Below are 22,827 nucleotides of genomic sequence, written 5' to 3' on the forward strand. Positions count from 1 at the left end.
ATGTGTTCCCATTGTTTACTGTGAACTCGCGCGGCTAGCTTCAATTGTGAAGGATATTACTGTACTGTAATTGTGATCTTCTTTTTAATTTACAAAAATGCCAAAAGTTACCCAAAGGAAGCGCCTGACGGTTGCACAGAAGCTGGAGTTAATTAAGAAACTTGATAAAGGATATTCTCATGCACGAGCAGCAGCAGAGTTTAACATCGGGAAAAGTACAGTAAGTGACATCAAGAAACAGAAGGATACTCTATTAAAATATGCCTGAAAATAAGTGTACATACAGTATGTACCCTGTATACAATATAAACAATATAAAACAAGCGCTGCAGAGGATGACGTAATCTTCACAGCTTCGTAATCTTCAGCTTCATTAAAAGTAAGTCAATTTACCAATTTTATTATAGTATTACAAGATATTAATTGTTTTTTTTCAACAAAAGCTACATATTAGTCTCTGCAAATGTATATTCTATCGTCAGCAGAGAATAGGTGAGCTCAAAATATTTCGTCTTGGCTAGCTCTCAGTGACAAGGCTCGATCGCCATTGTTATGGCATGGCCGCCACAGCCTGTGTTGTAACATTAAAAATACATTACCTGCACTGTTCAGGGTAAATCAAAACACATCTCTAAAATATTATTGAGAAAATATTAACTTGCTGATTGATACATGAAATATTTTTCAATACAAAGGAATGAATCAATTTTTTCCCACCCATCTGGGCTTGATCAGACCGTGTTCACACATCATCCATGCAGCAGCCAACAACTGGCTTAATCGTCGGTGTGGCACTAAATTGGAATGCAATTACACAATGAACTTTATTTAATTTTAGTTATACAGTATAAAATATATCGTACCTGAATGTTACTTGAAAAATTACCCGACCCGACTTAACTTCGGAAATAACGGAGCTCCGGAAATAACGACTAGGGCTCAGGCCCATATAGGCCGTTAAATTAAGTGGATACTATTCAATACTTGATTTTCATGCTTTATATATAACTTCACAATGAAAATTAACTTGGCCTGTTTGCTGTGCCAGAGCAAAATATATAAATTCTTTATTGAAATTTTGTGAAAAATTCAAAGTACAGTAATCTTTTAAAATTGGTTAAATGACTCATTTTATTTCAGAAATGTTGACCTGTTAAGTCTCAACATTATGCCTCTCTAACCATTAAAAAGTAAGCCAGTATTCTGATTCATTGCTTTTATGTTGATATGATAATGAAGTGCTGTAGTTTTTTATCTAAGATTTCGTCCAAACTTGCAATATGATTGTACTGTACTAAACTTCCAAAAAATAATTGCAATGTGGTGAACATTGATTTAAGGTTATTTTATTTACCTGCCTTGTGTGAATACTGACAAGTTTTTGAGTGCTGTGATGCCAGCAGTGGATCTCATATAGTGTATATTTGAGCACAGGTACACTAGTATTCAGAGAGGTATATATGAACCTGGCTTAGCATGTGACAGATGATAATTGGTTAATTATAGGTATCTGACATGACGTCTGAGGTAGTGATGGCAAAAATGCGTTTCCAGTTTTGGAGAGAGACCTTAGACCATATATATCAACATAAAGCACCTAGACAACCTGTGGCCATAGAATTGCAAAAGGTGAGTTGGAAATATTTATTAGTATTTGGCTTCAGTTTTAATGTTTTATTTGCACTGCATTTCTGGGGGGGAGCCCTGACAGCTTCCCGGAGTTGTCCAGGCTGATATGTAACTATTAGCTTTTTGGCATCAATCAAAGTACATGGAGTTCTTGCCTACCAGGGACCATGAGCCAGAACCTGGCCCCCCTCAGAGAGGCACGAGGAGCAATGGCCTATAGAAACCCCCATGTGGGTGGAAGCATTCTATGTCTGCCATCGACCGGGTCTGGCACCCAGAAAGGTAGGTGCCCCAAAATAAATCCCTGCTCTGGTGAAAATATTGCAACCAAAAGCCGAACGAGTGGATAGAACTGCCCAAACGAAAACTAGCAAACTAGCATGATGTCATCACGTTGCCACGCCGCTGTCTGTGCAACCCCCCTCCCTCCCCTGGATGGGGGGGAAGTCCCAGACCCTCACGCCGGCGATTCAGCCGGCAGTTCTTGGCTGATGTGATACTGGCAGGTCAGGTGCCTCTGGCTCCTGCTTTGGTTTCAGTTTCTGTGCCTTGTGGCATGGGCTGTCTCTACAGGTGGTGTGTGAGCCAGGAGTAATATTCTATGGTGCTCGGGCTGCATGTGCCTAGGGTTTCCTTCCTTAGGTGTCCTGTAAGTACTGTCCTTGGGGCTTGGGGCCACCTTCCACAAGTCTCCTTGGGATCTACCTCTGCTGTGTCTTTTACTGCTAAGTATTTGGCTACCCTTGGAGTCAGCTGGGGTTTCTGTTGCCCTTACTTGCCTCTGGGTAGGAGGTAGTTTTCATCACTGGTAGGGGTGCAGGGTTCTGCACAGCTAGTTATCACCTCTTAAAGCGGCCGGCTCTGTTTCGCCTGGGTACGTTGTCCTCTTGCGGAGGTTTTCATTTGTTTTTGTTTTTCTGCCTGGTGGGGGTGTCTACTTTTGATTGGTTGCCCCCTATCTATCTTTGGGGATCTTTAGATAGACAATTCTGTGTTCTTGGTGATACCCCTTGCTAGGCCCCTGTGAGTGGACATATCCCGGGGGTTCAGCTTTTAGAAGCTTGCTTGGTAGTTTTGGGCACCGGTTCGCAGTATTTTGCATGGACTACAACAATAAGATGCTACCTTCAAGATACATCTACTAGTAGCACAAAACGTTTTGACCAGGAGGCAAACGTACCCTAAACTCCCCCCTACTCCACACTCCCTCCATGCCGGCTCGCCACCATCATCAACCAGCAAACTACCATTCCCAGCCTGCCTGCTTCTGATTGGTGACCCGCCGACTGCACACCTGCACCTCAGCGCCCTCTACTTAGTCGATGTCTAGGCTTGAACCAGTCATTGAAGTTAGAATATCTTGTGCTCTCAAGCTGTGAACAACTAACTGATATACGCTGTCTATCAGGTAGATGTTTCTCAGCTAGTGCTTTATTCTCAGCACCTGCTTATTTCATTTTGTCTTTATATTATTGAGTAACGTCATCCCTGTTCTTATTTTTGTTATATTTTTTTACTTGTTTGCACTGTACATAGCCAAGGAATTGTCTTTGTTTTTAATTTGCTTTCAATTTAATTAAAGTTTCATTATTCATACTATGTGTTTTGCGTGTATTCCCTTACTTTACCACAGACAACAGCCAAGCATTCAATCTTTTTTTTCTTTAACCCTTAAAGTGCGCATCACTTCATATGAAGTGTAAATCGTTTTACCAGTCAACTGCGCTTCACTTCATATGAAGTGTATGGGTACCGCGCACGATTTGAATGGCCCGCGGTGTAGCTGGGGGTCCCATATGCTGCCCAGGGGCTCTAGTAAACAGCGGCCATTTTGAAAAAAATTCCCGCTCACGATCCGAAGGCATGGGAGGCCTCAGTTTAGCGAGAGTCACCATGGCGAGCGCACGGTCAAACGCCTCACGGGCACGCACCACTCAGTCCCTCACCCCAGAGCAAATAGCCCACGAATTATTCTCTGAAGGTGAAGAAAGTGTGTTTGACGATTCAGACAACGATGAGGATTATACACAGTTGTCGGGTGATAGTAGCAGCAGCAGTGAAAGTGAGAATGACCACCATGCCATGGCGAGGCCTATACGCTCACTGATGCCTCCTCGCCCAGTTTCTACCCCAATTCTACCACGACCTCACAGTTCCTGTGGATATTTTCTGTTTGAGGGTGACGAGTCAGAGGGAGGTGACTCCTTTTCTGGGTTTAGTGACTCAGATCACAATTTTATTGAGCCTGTGGCTGGTACCAGTGGTGTAACTGGGCGAGAAATTGTTGCGTCAGCAGCATCTCGCCCGGCCAAGCGCCACCGCATGGCACCACATGAGGGACCAAGACCCTCGTGTTCACGTGCATCCACCTCACGTGCACCCACCTCACGTGCACCCACCTCATGTGCACGTAGCCGCCGTGCTTCTCGCAGACGGTATTCAGCTCCTGGTCGCCGGTATGCATCGCTTCCTCGCCGTCTTTCCTCTGCATCTCGCAGGACGCCTGGTGTACTTGAGTGGAGTGATGGTGACGATTTTATTCCTAATATTCCTCACTTTGACGATAAAGATGTAGGGATTACAAACCTTTTCCCTAATCAAGGTGAGGACATGGCTGAGATGGAATATTTTACAGCATTCTATGATGAACCACTCATGGAATACATTGTACACCAAACGAACCTGCATGCTGCTTACCTGATTGAGAGGGAAATCACAGAATTTTCACGACTGCAGCGTTGGAAAAATACCACAGTGGCGGAAATGTATGTGTTTTTGGCACTGTTTGTTGATGAAGCACTGTCACAAACATGCAATAAATGACTATTGGAGCAAGGACAAGACAATACCAACACCTTTATTCGGGAAATATATGTCACGAGATAGGTTTCAGATACTCCTCAGGTGTCTACATTTTGGAAGTGTTCAGGACCGAACACCTGATGATAGACTGTGGCGAGTGAGGCACTACATGAACGATGTTATTGGAAAATTCAGAGATTTTTACGTACCAGCACAGAAGCTGGTGGTTGATGAATCTCTCATACTTTTCAAGGGACGTGTTCCATTCAAACAGTACATTCCCTCAAAACGAAACCGATTTGACCTGAAATTTTTTGTTCTTTGTGATTGTGAGATAGGATACGTGTTACACATGATTCTGTACTCGGCTAGTGATGTAGACATTCCCGGTAACGACGAACATGGATTCTCGGGGAGTGTAGTGAAGACCATCATGCCTCCGTGGATGAACAAGGGACACATTTTATACACAGATAATTACTATACAAGTCCCTTGCTAGCTCGGTTCTTGCTAGAAAATAGAACCGGATTGGTTGGTACAGTAAAGCCACAACGAAGGGAAATGCCTGTGTTTGACAACGACATTGCAGTTGGTGAGTGTCAGAGAAGGAAAAGTGATAACATTCTGTCAGTTCGGTGGAAAGACAAAAGAGAGGTGAACTTGTTGACAACAATTCATGATGAAACAATGGTGAACAGTGGGAAAGTGAGCCATAAAACAAACGCACCACTATATAAGCCAGACTGTGTTTTAGACTATAATATCAACATGCGGTTGATTGATAAATCAGACATGATGATTGGCACTGCAGAGTGTGTGCGGAAGACATGTAGGTGGACGAAAAAAGTGTTCTTCCATCTTGTGGACATGAGCATGCTGAACTGTTTCAACATGTACCTTGTGAGAACTGGACGTAAGCCCACTTTCCGTGACTTTGTATTTGATGCTGCAATACAGTTATTAGGAAAGTTTGCAAAAGATGTCCCAGGTATTCAGCGGCCCATCATAAACCCACTGTTGCAGCATGCTGGTACTCCACGCCTCGCTCACACTGAAGGCTTCCTAGCACACAAACTTAAGTATTTGCCACCTGGTGTGAAGCGTGCAATAGCCCAACGTGATTGCTTGGTGTGTAAAACAACGACACGTAGAGACAAGAAACGGAAGCTTGTGCAAACATGGTGTGAAACGTGTGGTATCCCATTATGTGCTGTCGACTGCTTCAATGACTACCACAGTCTAGAAATCTTCTAAGTGTGCTTCAAAGTGTGTATAGCGTGTGCGAGTGTGTAAATATGTAAACATATAAGCAGATAGCGTGTGCGTGTGTGTAAATATATACAAATATAAGCAGAACATACAATATAATAGACTGTAATGACATATTATATTGCCGTAATTGAAAACATTTGTGTGCGCCTGTGTATACTCAAATATGCAACAATTATTGATACAAAATATGTTCAAACAGTATTTGAAACACAATTAGTGAAAAAAAATTAGATAAAATGCGCTTAGACATTGTAAATAAATAGCGCGAAAATATATTTGTGGCAACTCTGGCTGTTTGAGGACCGCGCGCAACACCTCCCGGGCGTGTACTGCATGAGCGAACATGCAGATTGTGACGTCATCACCGAGCTTCTCGGCTCTATTGCAACAAAAGTAAGTACAATAGAATTTTTTTTTTATTTTTCCCGTGATCAGTGAACAGAACTTAACAGATTAGCAAAAAAAAAAATTTTTTTTTTTTTTCAAAATGACATGCGCCTGTGCGGATGGCAGGATATTAGACCCCGAGCATGTTAAGGGTTAATGTGATAGGCATTGACACCAGCCATTAGGAGGACTGCCGAACATCTACACTCCTTCATTTTCCTGTCACAATACATACAGTAATGTGTGTGTGTGTGTACTTTTTCTTTCGGAAGGGGCTCTGTTCCCTTCTCTGTTGACGGGGTGCTGGGGGAGCAGCTTGTTCTGTTGACTCGCATGATCACGCTGTTGGTGGGTGCTTTTGGTTGTCTTCCAGCCTCTGGTGGCGTCGGTGGACGGCTTCTCCCCCTTTGGGGGGGTTCAGAGCTGGCGGGGTAGGCTTCTTCCCCTGCGCTTCGTCATGTCATCTTAGTGGGTGCGTTGGACGTGGTCTTTCCGCCAATCCTTCTGGGGTTCCCGTCTGCTCTTTGCAGTCATGGGCCTTTCGCATCTGCGGTTCTTCTGGACTTCTTCAGTCTGCGCCCTGGATTCTACGCCCTCCTCGGAGGACTCGGTTCTTCTGGACTTCTTCAGTCTGCGCCCTGGATTCTACGCCCTCCTCGGAGGACTCGGTTCTTCTGGACTTCTTCAGTCTGCGCCCTGGATTCTACGCCCTCCTCGGAGGACTGTTGTCTCCTGTCCGGCTTCTGTTGGGGCCGGGTGCCTAGATGGTGGCCCTGAACCTTCAGGTCACTTCTTGGCACGTTCCTCTCCAGTTTTCCGGGACTGACACAGTTGGTGGTGGGGCGTCAGGCTTGCTGCTTTTGTTGCCTTCCCTATTTTTGTAATTGGCACTTGGTGTATTTTTTGCATCTTTACCGGATCTTAGTGCCCTGTCTCAGTCTGCTTGAGATTCGGTGTCTGACCTACCTCGACGACTGGCTGGTGTGGGCTCCCAGCCAGTCCGCTTGTCTGCTCGCCAGGGGTGTGGTTCTTTCTAGATCGCCGGGTTTGGTTTCCTGGTGATCTGGAGGCCATTCCATCTGTTTCCGTCCCAGGTTCGGACCTGGGCCTTGTTTAGGGCTATTGGGTCACTCCTTGTCTTTCCCTCCAGAAGTGTTACTGCGGCTGTGGTCCCGCCTTCAGCTGTACATGAGGGGGTCCCAGGTTGCTCACCGGTTGCTTGAGCAGTTGTGCGGGAGTCTGAACTTCGATGTGCTGGTCTGCCCGCGGGGTCGGGTTTGGCTTCGGCGTCTGTTTGGTTCCTTTGGAGACTCCCCTTCCCCCTCTTGCTTTCGTTGGGTTCGTTCCTCCAGGGATCTTGTGTTGGTGGTGCGTCACCAGCTTCCTCTTTGGGGTTTTTCGGGGTTCCGTGCCTTGGCACCTCCCTGAGCCTTCGCTCGGTGTGTTCACGGACGGGTCATCTCTCTGCTGGGGCTTTGTGACCAGTGCTCACCAGGTCGGCCGGGGATAGTGGAGTCTGTCCGTCCATCGGGCTCACAGCACGGTTCGGGAGTTCGTGGCTGTCTGGTTTGCGCTTCAGAGGGTTTGGGTCACTCGGTGCTCTACCATTCAGCTCCGTTCAGACTGTTCTCTGGCGGTTCTTGCCGGAACCACAGGGTTTCTCTTAGGTGTTGACCTTTGGGGTTGGTTCCGTAGTGGCTCGTTTGCTGGATTCTCGGGGTTTGTCTAACCATGAGGTTCATGTCCGGGGTGTATCCTGCGTCCTGGCGGACAGCTGTCTCGGTTCGTTCCTCTGTTCACAGATTGGCCAGTCATTGCCCACTCGTTTTGTTGGCTCTGTCGGACGTATGGACTCCTGGCCATGGACGTCTTCGAGTAGGCATGGTCTAGGCATCGCCCATTTTATGTGGCGCCCTTATCCACCTGTGAGGCGTTCACGGTGGATGCTTTTCGGCAGGACTGGTCGAGGTGGGGGTACCTGTTCCTCTTCTCCCGGTCCAGCTGTTGCTTCGGGTTCTGGCTCGGTTGCAGCCCATTCCCACGAGAGCAGTCCTTATGGTTCCTTGGAGGCCGGCCCAGCTTTATTTTCAGACGCTGCTTGATAGGTGTCCAAACGCGTGGCGTTTTCCCGAGGCTCCGCCTCTTTCGGCAGGTCGAATCGGTCCTGTACGTGACTGGTTCGGCCTTCTCCTCGGCTCTTCATGTCTGGTATTTTGACGCGAGTATCACCATCTCTGTGGTGTTCAGGTGGCTCTGTTGACAGTGTCCCACCTGCGAGCTTCGTCTTGGTGACAGTATGACGTTTCGTACGCTTTCTCGTGTTTTGTTTCACCTCCGGCCTGCTCATGCGTCACCTGAGCGGTCCTGGTCCTTGATCAGGGTGCCTCCTTATCTTCTCAGTTTGTGGTAGCCCCTTCGGTTCAGGTTTCTGCTCTTTGGGTACTGGTGGTAGATTTGTATACGTGTGCAGCCTTTCTCCGTCCTGGCGACGGTCGAGACGGCTGCTTTCCGGGTTCTTGGGTTCTTGATGCTTGATTGATTTGGCCGGGGGTGCATCCTGTGTTGTCCGGTTGTGCTTTTTGCAGTTACCTGCGTACTGTGTCTGGGGATGCACTGTGGTTGATCCAGTTCCCCTCGTTCCCTGTTTTCAGGGCTCGGGTCTCCCAGGTCGTCCGCAGAGTTTTTCAGTCTTCCAGCCTGCGGTCTGTCTTTGCGCCCATGCTGTTCAGACGTTTGCAGCTTTTGATGCTGTGTTGGTGACGTCTAGGGCTTATTTCGGGCGCAGGGATTTGAGGGTCGCACAGGTTCTTGGCCACCCATTCTTTATGGCGTCTGCTCCTGTGCGTTCTTGTTGCTGTGGGTCGCAGGTTACAACCTGTTGTCTTGGCTTCGCGTTGCAGAGTTTGTGGTGGCCGCCTCTTGGGTTAGCCCTTTCTTTTCCTTCTCTTTCAGTATGAAGCTCCAAGGAACCGTAGGGGCTCCCCACAGAAAACCAGCGTTGAATGTAATGAAACGCCATTTTCTGGGTGAGCCCCGGAGGCTCCCTGGCAATCCTCCCTCCCACCGGTCGGCGTTTTTTTCACGTTGGTTGAAGCTTAGCTTCCGAACTGAAGCTTGGCAGTCAGCGCGGTAGGTCCGGGGCTCCCCCTCCCCCTCTCGGGGCGGGGAGGGCTGCGCGGACGATCGGCGCGGCAGTAAAGTGTGATGTTTGCTTGTTTCCTTGTGTATTGTAGGGAGTTTCTACCTCTCTGTTCGGTTTTTTGTTTTAGTTTTTTACCATGTGGGGATTATTTTGTTATGCGTACCGTTCTGGGTGCCTAACCCCGGTTGATGGCAGATAAGGAAAACCCCAACCACAAAGGGGTTTTCCAGGGCCATTGCTTCCTGAAACCTCTCTGAAGGGGCCAGGTTCTGGCGCTGGTCCATGGTAGGTCTGAACTCCTTAGCTAATGTCCCGGTCTAATATAACATACATGAGCCCAATAAGCTCCAGGGAGCCTCCGGGGCTCACCCAAAAAATGGCGTTTCATTACATTCAACACTGGGTTTTTTTATAGCTGGAGTGAATGGTGGGCAAGCATTACTGCTTATCTGCCCAGAATTGTTTCTTGCAATGGTATTTGGTGTAGCATGGTGCAGGACACAGTGGCACATCACACGTCTTGCACTTATAGTGTGTGTCCCTCCTTTTACCAGACATTCTACAAACACAATACCTCAGATGCTTCTGTATCTTTACTTGGATATTGACAAGTTTTTGTTGAGACGTTCTGGATTATCCACAATATGGGGTTTTGTCCTAACAGAAGCACCACTAGGGATAATCAGAGTCTCGTCTTGTGACTCAGACGATGAAGGTCCAGCTACAGGTACGGGTGAAGTGAATAGTGGGCACCTCACACCTGAAGGTCCTGGTGTTAATGGTCCGGGTGTTGCAACATTGGCTCCAGTGGCATTTACATCAGGAGCATGTGGGATGTGGGATACACTACTTAGCTTCTCACTATAATGCTTTGTTTTCGCTGATTTCTTCCTGGAAGGACCTTGTTCATGATCACTATTCATCGTGGAGTAAGTGCATATAGTATCTAAAGCCGCACTAAGAAATATAGAAACGGACAATATCTGAAATGTTCACACGTTGTGGAAGTGAGGGGAAGCGTGACCGGTCACAACAATGGAGCGAATACAGTGGGCCTACGGCACGGCCCGTGCCACCTGGGTGCCAAACTGGGGCCTAACAAAAAGAAAGGGAAGACGTTGGCGCTCAGTTTAAAATCAGTCCAAAAAAATTCGGATAAAAACTGGATTTTCTGCAAATATTTTAATGAATGATGCAATGCTGCGTCGTTACCGAGCATAGCCATAAGTTCATCTCTTGTTTATTAATAATATGACAAATGCCTTGCTTTTACGTTGCATTGGCAAGGTCAAACTTAAATTTAATTATCATAGAAAAAGTTTGGTTAAATATTTTGTTCCTATAAGTTTGGTGGCAAGCCAAGTTTGTAGGTGGCATCTAAATAAGGAATTTATCATTTTGTTTCAGATTTGAAGCACACGTACCTGTTAGTAGTTGGTCAGGAAAATATGATTTTGATGCTAATAATAATTTTTTTTTTTTTTTTTTTTATATACAGTATTAGGGAATTTTCACTACAGTATTTCATGTTTTCTTTCCAAATTATATGCTACATTTTGAATCACATCAGATTTTATACAAGTACTGTGTACCTTTATATTACAGTGTGCTGCTTAGCTCCAGTTAAGGTATATTTTCTTTGATACTAGAGTGGCTGTTTAATATACTGTACTGTATCTTTATAGCTGGTATATTTTTCTAGCATCTACTAGTGAAGCTTTTTCTTTCATACTGTAATATTTTTGCTAAACACTTTTTAATGCCAGTTTTGTTTGTGCTCCCTCCCTTCAGGCCGTAGCAAGACACCAATTATCTAAACGTTGGTTACGAAGTCTGATTGATAGTCGCGAGGACCAGATTGACAGTAAGCAATTCACCTCATTAGCAGCTGTAGAGGACTATAGTGAGAAGTCTAATTCCCCGCTGTACTACCTCATACTCCAAGGATTGGGTGTGTAGTGGGCATGCTCCATTAAGGTTTGTTATGTTTTTGAACATTGACCAATCTCGGTATTATAACTTTTCCTGATACTTTTCAAGCAAATTCTAAGTTATATATATGCTTTAATTCTCTACATGAGTACTTTTTGCAAAATAATGGAAAACACTTTCTCACATCAAGAATTCCTTTTCTTTGGTTAATCCCTGCAGTAGCACCTGATGGTCTGTTATGTTCTTCCCCCATACAGTACCCTCATTGCAATCTTAGTAAACACTTAACTCTTCAACATTTATATTTTAATTTGGTTAGGTCTTGTGTCTTTAGTATTTGTGTCATTCTTTTTCCTTCATGTGTGTGTGCTGAGACAATCCCTAACCTTTTACATTCAGCCTCAATGTTTCTAAGGAGAAAATGTTTGCTGTGCTAGGTATATGTGAGACAAAGTTTAGAGGAAGTGAGACTGAAGAAACAAGTTAGATAATAATTATATGAGCAGGAGGGAGAGAGAATAAGAGGAGAAAGGATGGAATATGCTTGTTCATGAGTGAATAATGATATGGGCAATGACTGATTTCTTGTGAATGCTCTACGTACTGTACCTGTGTATGAAGTTCAGATTTTAAAGACTTAAGATGGCTATGGTGATTTCATGTACTCGGTGAGACAAGAAAAGTGAGAATGAAACTGATAGCTTTGGGTACCTTACCTTGAGGTTACGTTGAGGTGCTTCCGGGGCTTAGCGTCCCCGCGGCCCGGTCGTCGACCAGGCCTCCTGGTTGCTGGACTGGTCAACCAGGCTGTTAGATGCGGCTGCTTGCAGCCTGACGTATGAGTCACAGCCTGGTTGATCAGGTATCCTTTGGAGGTGCTTATCCAGTTCTCTCTTGAACACTGTGAGGGGTCTGCCAGTTATGCCCCTTATGTGTAGTGGAAGCGTGTTGAACAGTCTCGGGCCTCTGATGTTGATAGTTCTCTCTCAGAGTACCTGTTGCACCTCTGCTTTTCAACGGGGGTGATTTGCACATCCTGCCATGTCTTCTGGTCTCATGTGATGTTATTTCTGTGTGCAGGTTTGGGACCAGCCCCTCAATTATTTTCCACGTGTAAATTATTATGTATCTCTCCCGCCTGCGCTCAAGGGAGTACAGATTTAGGCACTTTAGTCAGTCCCAATAGTTTAGGTGTTTTACTGAGTGGATTCTAGCAGTAAAGGATCATTGCATGCTCTCCAGGTCAGCAATTTCTCCAGCTTTGAAAGAGGCTGTCATTGTGCAGCAGTACTCCACTCTAAGAGAGCACAAGCGTTTTGAAAAGTATCATCATCAGTATAGCATCTCTAGTGTAAAAAGTTCTTGTTATCCAACCTGTCATTTTTCTTGCAGTTGTGATGGCTACTTTATTGTGTTCTTTAAAGGTAAGGTCTTCCGACATGAGTACACCCAGATCCTTTACATTGCCTTTTCGTTCTATGTTATGATTTGCCTGAGTTGTACGTGGTTTCCGTTTTTATATTTTCATTTTTTCCATAGCGCATGAGCTGGAACTTATCTTCGTTATAACAAACATTCATACCAAAACAGAGATGCAGAACTAGGAAACAGGATTGGTTCAACAGAAATTGTGAGAGGGCCAGAGACCAAAAGACACAAAAATGGAATGAGTATAGGAAGAGGCCAAGCCCCCAAACATACCAGCGATACAAAGATGCGAGAAATAACTACACGGCAGTAAGGAGAGAGGCAGAAAGAAATTTTGAAAAAGGGATAGCGGATAAATATAAAACAGAACCGGGCCTATTCTACAAATTCATAAAAAACAAAGTGCAGGTAAAGAATAATATCCAGAGGTTGAAAATGGGAAACAGATTCACGGAAAATGAAAAGGAAATGTGTGAAACATTAAATGAAAAGTTCCAAAGTGTGTTTGTACAAAATGAAATCTTCAGAGGACCAAACACAATAAGAATTCCAGAGAACAACATAGAGCGTATAGAGGTGTCTAGAGATGAAGTGGAAAACATGCTAAAGGAGCTCAGTAAGAACAAAGCAGTTGGCCCAGATGGAGTTTCACCATGGGTTCTGAGAGAATGTGCATCTGAGCTCAGCATTCCATTTCACCTGATTTTTCAGGCATCCCTGTGTACAGGAATCGTAGCAGGCATGTGGAAACAGGCTAACATAATTCCAATCTACAAAAGTGGCAGCAGGGATGACCCCCTCAATTATAGACCTGTATCATTGACAAGTGTAATAGTGAAAGTATTGGAAAAACTAATCAAAACTAAATGGGTAGAACACCTGGAGAGAAATGATATAATATCAGATAGACAGTATGGTTTTCGATCTGGAAGATCCTGTGTATCGAATTTACTCAGTTTCTATGATCGAGCCACAGAGATATTACAGGAAAGAGATGGTTGGGTTGACTGCATCTATCTGGACCTAAAAAAGGCTTTCGACAAAGTTCCACACAAGAGGTTGTTCTGGAAACTGGAAAATATTGGAGGGGTGACAGGTAAGCTTTTAACATGAAAGAAAAATTTTCTGACTGATAGAAAAATGAGGGCAGTAATCAAAGGCAATGTATCGGACTGGAGAAATGTCACAAGTGCAGTACCACAGAGCTCAGTTCTTGCACCAGTGATGTTTATTGTCTACATAAATGATCTACCAGTTGGTATACAGAATTATATGAACATGTTTGCTGATGATGCTAAGATAATAGGAAGGATAAGAAACTTAGATTATTGTCATGCCCTTCAAGATGACCTGGACAAAATAAGTATATGAAGCACCACTTGGCAAATGGAATTTAATGTTAAAAATGCCATGTTATGGAATGTGGAATAGGAGAACATAGACCCCATACAACCTATATATTATGTGAGAAATCTTTAAAGAATTCTGATAAAGAAAGAGATCTAGGGGTGGTTCTAGATAGAAAACTATCACCTGAGGACCACATAAAGAATATTGTGCAAGGAGCCTATGCGATGCTTTCTAACTTCAGAATTGCTTTTAAATACATGGACGGCGATATACTAAAGAAATTGTTCATGACTTTTGTTAGGCCAAAGCTAGAATATGCAGTTGTTGTGTGGTGCCCATATCTTAAGAAGCACATCAACAAACTGGAAAAGGTGCAAAGACATGCTACGAAGTGGCTCCCAGAACTGAAGGGCAAGAGCTACGAGGAGAGGTTGGAAGCATTAAACATGCCAAAACTAGAAGACAGAAGAAAAAGAGGTGATATGATCACTACATACAAAATAGTAACAGGAATTGATAAAATCGACAGGGAAGATTTCCTGAGACCTGGCACTTCAAGAACAAGAGGTCATAGATTTAAACTAGCTAAACACAGATGCCGAAGAAATATAAGAAAATTCACCTTCGCAAATAGAGTGGTAGACGGTTGGAACAAGTTAAGTGAGAAGGTGGTGGAGGCCAAGACCGTCAGTAGTTTCAAAGCGTTATATGACAAAGAGTGCTGGGAAGACGGGACACCACGAGCGTAGCTCTCATCCTGTAACTACACTTAGGTAATTACACTTAGGTAATTACTCGCATTCCGAGGTACCACTGTATTTATACACACCTGTAGGGAATTTAATTGCAAACACAATGATACCAAAACAAGGATGTAGCACGAGAATTAAGGTGAGAAAGCTGAAACGAGTATACACATTTAGGTGTCACTGCATGCTTACCTGCACGCTCACCCGCACGCTTACCTGCACGCTCGCCCGCACGCTTACCTGCACGCTCACCCGCACGCTCACCCGCACGCTCACCCGCACGCTCACCCGCACGCTCACCCGCACGCTCACCCGCACGCTTACCCGCACGCTTACCCGCACGCTTACCTGCACGCTTACCTGCACGCTTACCTGCACGCTCGCCCGCACGCTTACCTGCACGCTCACCCGCACGCTTACTTGCACGCTTACCTGCACGCTCGGTACATGACCCCTAAGTTGACTGCGCGCCTGCCCGGTGACCGATAGTGTTAAGAAGCACATCAACAAACTGGAAAAGATGCAAAGACATGCTACTATGTGGCTCCCAGAACTGAAGGACAAGAGCTACGAGGAGAGGTTAGAGGCATTAAATATGCCAGAACTAGAAGACAGAAGAAAAAGAGGTGATATGATCACTACATACAAAATAGTAACAGGAATTGATAAAATCGATAGGGAAGATTTCCTGAGACCTGGAACTTTAAGAACAAGAGGTCATAGATTTAAACTAGCTAAACACAGATGCCGAAGAAATATAAGAAACACTTTCGCAAACAGAGTAGTAGACGGTTGGAACAAGTTAGGTGAGAAGGTGGTGGAGGCCAAGATCGTCAGTAGTTTCAAAGCGTTATATGACAGAGTGCTGGGAAGACGGGACACCACGAGCGTAGCTCTCATCCTGTAACTACACTTAGGTAATTACTTAGGTAATTACACACACACATACCCCCCTCCCCTCCACGAGCGTAGCTCTCATCCTGTAACTACACTTAGGTAATTACACAGTATCTATAGTATATACATAGTATCAGGGTCCCAAAATATCAGAAGTGCAGAGTGTTCTGTTATTCTTCTGAAACATTGCTTGCAGTTACATTAAAAAAAAATTCAGGAGTACATAAACTCCATTACAATCTTGGGATGTGAAGCATGAAAGTTTAACATAAAGTTCATTTCAGGAATTCAAAATCTTCATGCTGATCATGCTGCTAGCCATGTGAGCAAAGCAGAGGGATTAGCAAAGCTACTTCGTGGAGTTCCACATCATGGAGTGAAGAGGAAAGTGTTTCTCCCGTGTGATGTTATGGCAAGTGTTTCAGTAGTTAGTCGGAATGGGGTTATATACACAGTATAACATTGCTCATGTTATTAGGTAATAGAGCACATGCCTCTATTGTCTATGATAAATTTTGTTTTTGTTTTTTATTTTTCGTGTGCAATAATATGGCACTTTCTGGGGGGAGCCCCGTCGGCTCCCTGGAGCTATCCAGGCTGAATGGATATGTATAACTTTCTGGCATCAGTCAAAGTGCTAGGAGTTCTTGCCTACCGGGGACCACGAGCCAGAACCTGGCCCCCTCAGAGAGGCACGAGGAGCAATGGCCTATATAAACCCCCTTGTGATTGGGAGCATTCTGTGTCTGCCATTGACCGGGACAGGCACCCAAAAAGGTAGGCGCCCCAAAACAAACCCCTATTCTGGTGAAATTATTGCTACCGAAAGCCGAACGTGTGGATAGAACTCCATAAACAAAATATCAAACTAGCATGACGTCATCACGTCGCCGCGCCACCGTCTGCACAACCCCCCCCCCCCACCCCCACCCCGAGAGGGAAGAAGGGGGAGCCCCAGACCCTCCACGCCGGTGATCCAACTGTCAGTTCTTGGCTGATGGTATTACTGGCTGGTCGAGTGCCTCTGGCTCCGGTTTTTGTTTCAGTTCTGTGCCTTGTGGTGTGGACTGTCTCTACCGGTGGGGTGTGAGCCAGGAGTAAGATTCCATGGTACTCAGGCTGCATGTGCCTAGGGCTATCTTCCCTAGGTGCCCTGTAAGTACTGCCCTTGGGGCTTGGGGCCACCTTCCACAAGTCACCTTGGGTTCTACCTCCGCTGTGTCCTTACTGCTCGGTACTGGGCCGCCCTTGGAGTCGGCTGGGGATTTGTTGCCCTGGTTTGTCTCTGGGTAGGTGGTAGTTTTCGTCACTGGTAGGGGCGCATGGTACTGCACAGCTAGTTTTCATATTAACAGCAGCCGGCTATGTTCCGCCTGGGTACGTTGTCCTCTTGCAGGGTTTTTCTTTTTTGTTTTTGCCTGGTGGGGGTCTGCCTTTCCTATGGTCCCCCTTTCCTGTTCTAGGTGATTTTCTTTCGAATTCTTCTGTTGGCGGTACTCCCCGCTTGGCCCCCGTGAGTGGACACGTCCCGGGGGTTCAGCTTTAGCAGTTTGTTGGTAGATTTGGGCGCCGGTTCGCGGTACCCTGCCTGAGCTTCCCTTAGCATGTACCAAAGGCTAAGGGCCCTGGGAAACCCCACGGGGGCTCCGTGGTCCTATAGGTGTGTCCCCGGAGTCCCTGTCGCGTCCTGTGAGTTTGACGGTTGATCTGTCCCCTTGTCTCAGGGTGACTCTCACCGGTTGTGCCTCCGCCATGCGGCCTGTTGGGTCCTTGTGACCTGGAGTCGTCCGACATTTGTTGTCGGTACGTGCTCTCCTTCACCCAGGCCACTGGTCTTGATAATCGGGTGCAGGCGGCTGCGGCGTTGCTTGCTGGGTGTAGGTTGCTGCAACGCTCTTGGTTGTTTGCGGCCCCGGATGCCCCGAGGCTGCCCCATTTTGGTGGTTGGGGTCCGGACTTGGGGGTGGGGGTCGCTTCGACTTTGGTTCCTTCCGCTTCTTGTCCTTCCCCTTCTGTTCTACACACTTCTTCCCTCTCTTCTTGCTCCGAACCATAGGCAGGTTTCGGGGTTGAGGCGGGGTCTGATTGGGTTGAGACTCGGGCGGTCTCGGGGGTTTTCCTCTTCCGGGGTGGCGGCGGAGGCATTCGAGTCGGTTCCTCCAGCCGTGCCGTATGGGTCTGACCAGTGGGCTCCCTTCATTAGTGTTTGCACGGCTGCCCCGGCTTTTCCTTGTCAAGCTGGGGCTTTGGGGGTGTGGCTCGGCCCTAGGTCATGCCGTCGAGGTTCCCGGGGTTAGGGAGGGGTTGCCTGGGGGGCCTCGGCCCCGTTTGCCCCTCTTGGGTCTTTGTACCTTTGGTGTGGGGGCTAGCAGTTCCTCAGAGTGGGGTTGTTCCTTCCCTCTGTGTTCCTGTTGTTTTCGGGTATACCCCTGCCTGGGTTCGTCGGTCCCGTTGTTCCTGGGGGTGTGTTTCACCCCCTTTTCCTTACCCTTTTCGCTCTTACGTCGTGATACTGTTCTCCGAAAAAAAAAAAACATTGTATTCAGGTAAGGTACACCATACAAGGTGTGAAACATACATTGATGGATTTATATATTGACCTAGTCCATAGTACCTAAACCGCTTCGTATCGTTGTCCCTGCATGTTCCTTGGTCAGGGGTGCTTGTCGTGGTTCACGTTAGTTCGCGAGTCTCGTCGTACCTTCCAATATTATTGAAACATCTGTTGATTTTCGATGTGGTTTCCCTCGGGTCTTTTGTCAATCTTGTTGGTTCCCTTCCATCATTTGTTTTCTTTTGCTTCGTTTTCACCTTGTTTTGTTTTCGCATCGTCTCTACTTTCAGTTTCGGCGTTCTTCGTCTTCGTTCTGCACGCCTTCCTGGTGTTTGTACAATGTGTGTTTACGATGTGTCTGTACATTGTGTGTACGATTTGTGTGTCCGCCTGGTGTATGAGCCACGCCTCCCAGTGGACGGATGGTGCGTTTCGTACCTCGTGTGCTGGGGCCGCGGTGTGCGTTTTGTTTACGGGCGGTATGCTCGTGTGTTCGTGTCGTTTCTCGTGGATTTCTACGGCTTCTTGCTCATTTCTCCCTCCAGTCGTGGCCCTCTGGATGCTGAGGGTGTTTTAGATTTATCTCTAGGGGTGTCACTTCGTTCTTCCTCTGCTTCTTGGTGTGGGATGGTTTGGCGTGGCGCCGCCTCCTCCCCCTCTGTACTACTTCGTCTTCTGCAGGGCGCGCGCCTCTGGCCGTATTTCTCCTTCGACTTCCGCATTTTATTCAGGTAATGGTACATTTTATTAAAGTAGGTACAGAAAGCCTACTGCCTCGAGTATGCATGGCTTTCGGGCACACCTTTAGCACTGCTCCTGGTATGTTACTTGGCTCGCCTGTGTTGTGGCACGGTCGTGTGTCTGCTCTGCAGGTGAGGTTGTCAAGTCTGGCTCTTCTGTCGGCCTAGTGCTGGTTCTCACTTTTGGTGGGGTGCTTGCCTCGTTGTGCTTGCGGGGGTTGAGCTCTGGCTCTTGGGCCCTGCCTCTTCTGTCAGTTGACGGTTGGGCAGTTTCCTGAGCCTCCTGGGCTCTGTCTTCTCTACATTTGCTCCTGTGGGTGGCGTCTGCCTCCACCACATGACTTCTTGGTGTTTTTTGCTTCCTTTCTCCTCTGACATTGATCAGGTTCTTTTAGTGTCTGTGGCTCATTTGGGTGCTCACTTCCTCCTGTGTCCCCTTGTGCGTCCGAACATACGGACATAAGTACAGAGGAACTGCTGAGGGCCTATTGGCCCGTGCAAGACAGCTACTGTTTCTTACCAACCATTCCCACTCACATACATGTCCAACCCGCCCTTGCACCAATCGTGGGGCCCCACCACCACGTTACGTGGTAATTGGTTCCGTGAATCACCGGGCCTGTTACCGTGCCGGTCATTCCTCCGGTCTTTCCTGCTTCTGCGCTTATCCCTTTTATGCCCATTGTTTCGTGCCCGCAATGTGCTGCAAGGGTGGCGTGTGCCACTATCCCCATTTCTATTGTTTCGTGAAGATTGGTGTCAATAATCACAAACACTAAAACTACCTATCTTTTGTTGCGTATACAGTAGTTGCGGGTGATATTTGGCGGGCAATGGTATGGGTTGGGCGCACTGAGTGTCGGTACGGTGTCTCACGTGTGTCTGTTCTAGACCACACTTGCAGGTAGACTAGTTATTATTCGCTACTCTGCTGGTTATATGCTTGGGCGACGCCTCGCCATTCTCCAAAGGTTAGCAGAAATTTTCCTAGGATGTACGGAACGGTTTCAGTTCCATCATTGGTACTACGTAGAGCTTTGCTTCTCTCGTTAGGCTCATGCATTTGGAGTGAGTCTCTTATTGGGATACTCTACTTACTCCGCCACCCTTGTTCACTGTTCCATCCTTGTTTACTCTTGCCCGCTTGGCGGGATTGCGGCGATGGCTCCTAACTGGGGTGTTTGGTGTGGTATGTTTGGTCACCTTGCATGTGTCTTTAGTGCCTTTTTTGTCCATCTTTTGTTCTTTGTTGTCCTGTGGGGCTCTGCCCAACATTTCGGTGCTTTTGTTTTCGTTGTCGACCCCTGGGTCTTTTCCCTGTCTGAACACTTTCCTTGCCTATCTTCGGTGCCTGACTGCACCCTGCTGTCCATGAGGTCCCTCAGGTATGTACGCGCTCCTCTACATATTTTGTGCTTGGGCGTGTGCGTTACTTCCCGGCCGCTCCTTGAGCCGTATTCGTGATTTTCCTTACCTATTTCCGTTTTTCCTCCCCATGCTACACTTATTTGTGTATCTGGGTCAGTGCTTCTTGATTATCCTGTTTGGTGCTCAGGTGGGCCTCTGTCCATGTTCAGTTCCCTGCTTTTGGACTTCTCCTGTGTTCCGTTTTGGTACCGAGTTCCTGCGATTTTCTGTGTGGTTTCATGCAGGCTTCGGGTTGCGCTGTCTGTGGGGGGGGGTGTGGACTTTTTGGTGTGCCGCTTCTGCCTTCCTGCGCTCCTGCCTTCCTGGTTCCTTTTCTTGGAACCGGGTTTGCTGGGTTCCGGTCCTGGTTCTGGTGTTTCTTTGTTCCTTTTCCGGACCAGGTGTGGTTGCTTTCCTGTGGTTCACGTCCTGGGGTAGTTCTCCTCTTGGGTGCCTCAGGGATGCGTGCATCATTCTTCCCTGCTGGAGCTGGTTATGTTGCTCCTTTGGGTTGCGGGGTCGTTGTTTTTTGATTCGCGTTTTGAGCTTTCGATCGTGGTGTTCGTTTCTTGTCATTTCTGTCAGCACTGGTGGGTTCGTTATTGGTCTCCCACCTGCACGTTTCGTCTCGGGGGCGGTGTTTGGTTTTCCTATCTCTGCGAAGGGCCCTTCGGTCTTTGATAGGGTTGGTTTGTCTTCCCTTCGGGGTTGTTCTGGGACCGTTGTCTGGGATTGTCCTGTCACCTCATGTTGGGTGGTGCTGGCAGAGCCGCGCCTGCTTACGTTCAGTGTTGCGGTTCCTTCTGCTCCGTTCCACTTACTGTCCTGGGCGTTGTTCCCCTCTGGCCTGCTCTTGAGTTTTGGTGCCGTCCTGGTCGTTGGCCTGGGTGGTCTTTTTCTCGTTTTGGTCTTTGTCTTGTCTCTGGTTTTGGTTGTTCAGTTAGGACGTGTGGTATCCGCCTCCCGGTTCCTTCCCTGTTTTACTTATCTGTGGTGAGGTAGCTCCGGGGAGCCGACGGGGTTCCCCCCAGAAAACCAGCGTTGAATGTAATGAAATGCCATTTTCTGGGTGAGTCCCGGAGGCTCCCCGGCATCCCTCCCTCCCTCCGGTCGGCGGGGTTTTTCGCGTATTTTGACATCCAGCCTAAGAACTGCCAGTTGGATCGCCGGCGTGGAGGGTCTGAGGCTCCCCCTTCCCTCTCTCGGGGAGGGGGGGGGGTTGCGCAGACGGTGGCGCGGCGACGTGATGACGTCATGCTAGTTTGATATTCTGTTTGGGAAGTTCTGTCCACTCGTTCGGCTTTCGGTAGCAATAATTTCACCAGAATAGGGGTTTGTTTTGGGGCGCCTACCTTTCTGGGTGCCTGTCCCGGTCGATGGCAGACATAGAATGCTCCCAATCACTAGGGGGTTTCTATAGGCCATTGCTCCTCGTGCCTCTCTGAGGGGGCCAGGTTCTGGCTCGTGGTCCCCGGTAGGCAAGAACTCCTAGCACTTTGACTGATGCCAGAAAGTTATACATATTCATTCAGCCTGGATAGCTCCGGGGAGCCTCCGGGACTCGCCCAGAAAATGGCGTTTCATTACATTCAACGCTGGTTTTTTAGGCAATAGAACTAATATATTATTGTATGGCAAGAAAGATAGAATTACTGTAGTGTACTAGTATTGTGTTGGCCCATGTTACCTAAAGGGAGGGGTTGTGTATAGGTGTAAATGCAGAATTAAGAGGGAATTTGATGTGGAGTCTGTACTGCTCAAGCATTCCTGCGTCCTATATATGAGTAAGTACCTTTCCCATATTCCAGTCACTGTTATTTGTCTATTAAATTAATTATCTTCAGTTAAAGATTCTAGCTGGTAGGATACATTCCAGTTAAATTCTGTGTGCTAATAAATTCACTTATTTGTGATCTGAAAATATCTTTCTTGTCATTCCCCATTTGAATTTATTGACTCATACTGTATATACATGTCTAGTTAGTTATAGTGATTAATAATATCCCTTGTTTTTGTCCCTGATTTGTCTTTTATCCTCATAGTTAAATCTGAGTAGAAAGCAGAGAAAAATCATATTTATTTAATGAATTTTCAAATGATTAACTAATTCCTTAACTACGGTGCTGCGCCGAGTTTATTGTGGAATTCCCCGGGTGCGCATGAAATGAAGTGTTCCCAAAAAATTATTTTTTCTTCGTAAAATGATAAATTCCATTCCCCGAACATGTCTATGTAAAAATAAATACCAAATTCCACTTACTTTGGCTGTGGGAACGTGGACGAGGTGCGCTGTGACGTCATCAGGGCCTGGTCGCCCATGGGTGAACTGCCCAGACACGGTCTGGGCGATTCAGGCCATTCAAGCATCGGGTGCTGCCACAAATATATTTTTAATTATTTGTTTTATGTATTTCCAATGCGGTTTTATTTGTTTTTTTTATCGTATATAATGCATATTTGTGTCCTTTACCATATGTATACAGTAGAACATTCATAATGTTCCCTAGAACTGTAATACATGTGTCAGTAATGTGTCC

The 22,827-nt window shown here is 46.7% G+C and overlaps 1 protein-coding gene across 4 annotated transcripts in view; it reads left to right on the forward strand.

Moving 5' to 3' along the window:
* Nucleotides 1-22,827, forward strand: part of sicily (NADH dehydrogenase (ubiquinone) complex I, assembly factor 6 homolog sicily) — a 36,265-nt gene that overhangs the window by 7,971 nt on the left and 5,467 nt on the right. For 2 of the 4 annotated variants that reach the window (XM_045725938.2, XM_045725937.2), the window contains exons 3-5: nt 1,507-1,629; nt 11,025-11,184; nt 15,874-16,001. In XM_045725938.2, the coding sequence (XP_045581894.1) occupies nt 1,507-1,629; nt 11,025-11,184; nt 15,874-16,001 (411 nt within the window). The remainder of the gene's footprint in view (nt 1-1,506; nt 1,630-11,024; nt 11,185-15,873; nt 16,002-22,827) is intronic. The other 2 variants (XM_069300845.1, XM_045725939.2) reach the window with 2 other exon arrangements.

The sequence above is a fragment of the Procambarus clarkii genome, chromosome 44, assembly GCF_040958095.1.
Source record: "Procambarus clarkii isolate CNS0578487 chromosome 44, FALCON_Pclarkii_2.0, whole genome shotgun sequence".
Taxonomy (NCBI): Eukaryota; Metazoa; Arthropoda; class Malacostraca; order Decapoda; family Cambaridae; genus Procambarus; species Procambarus clarkii.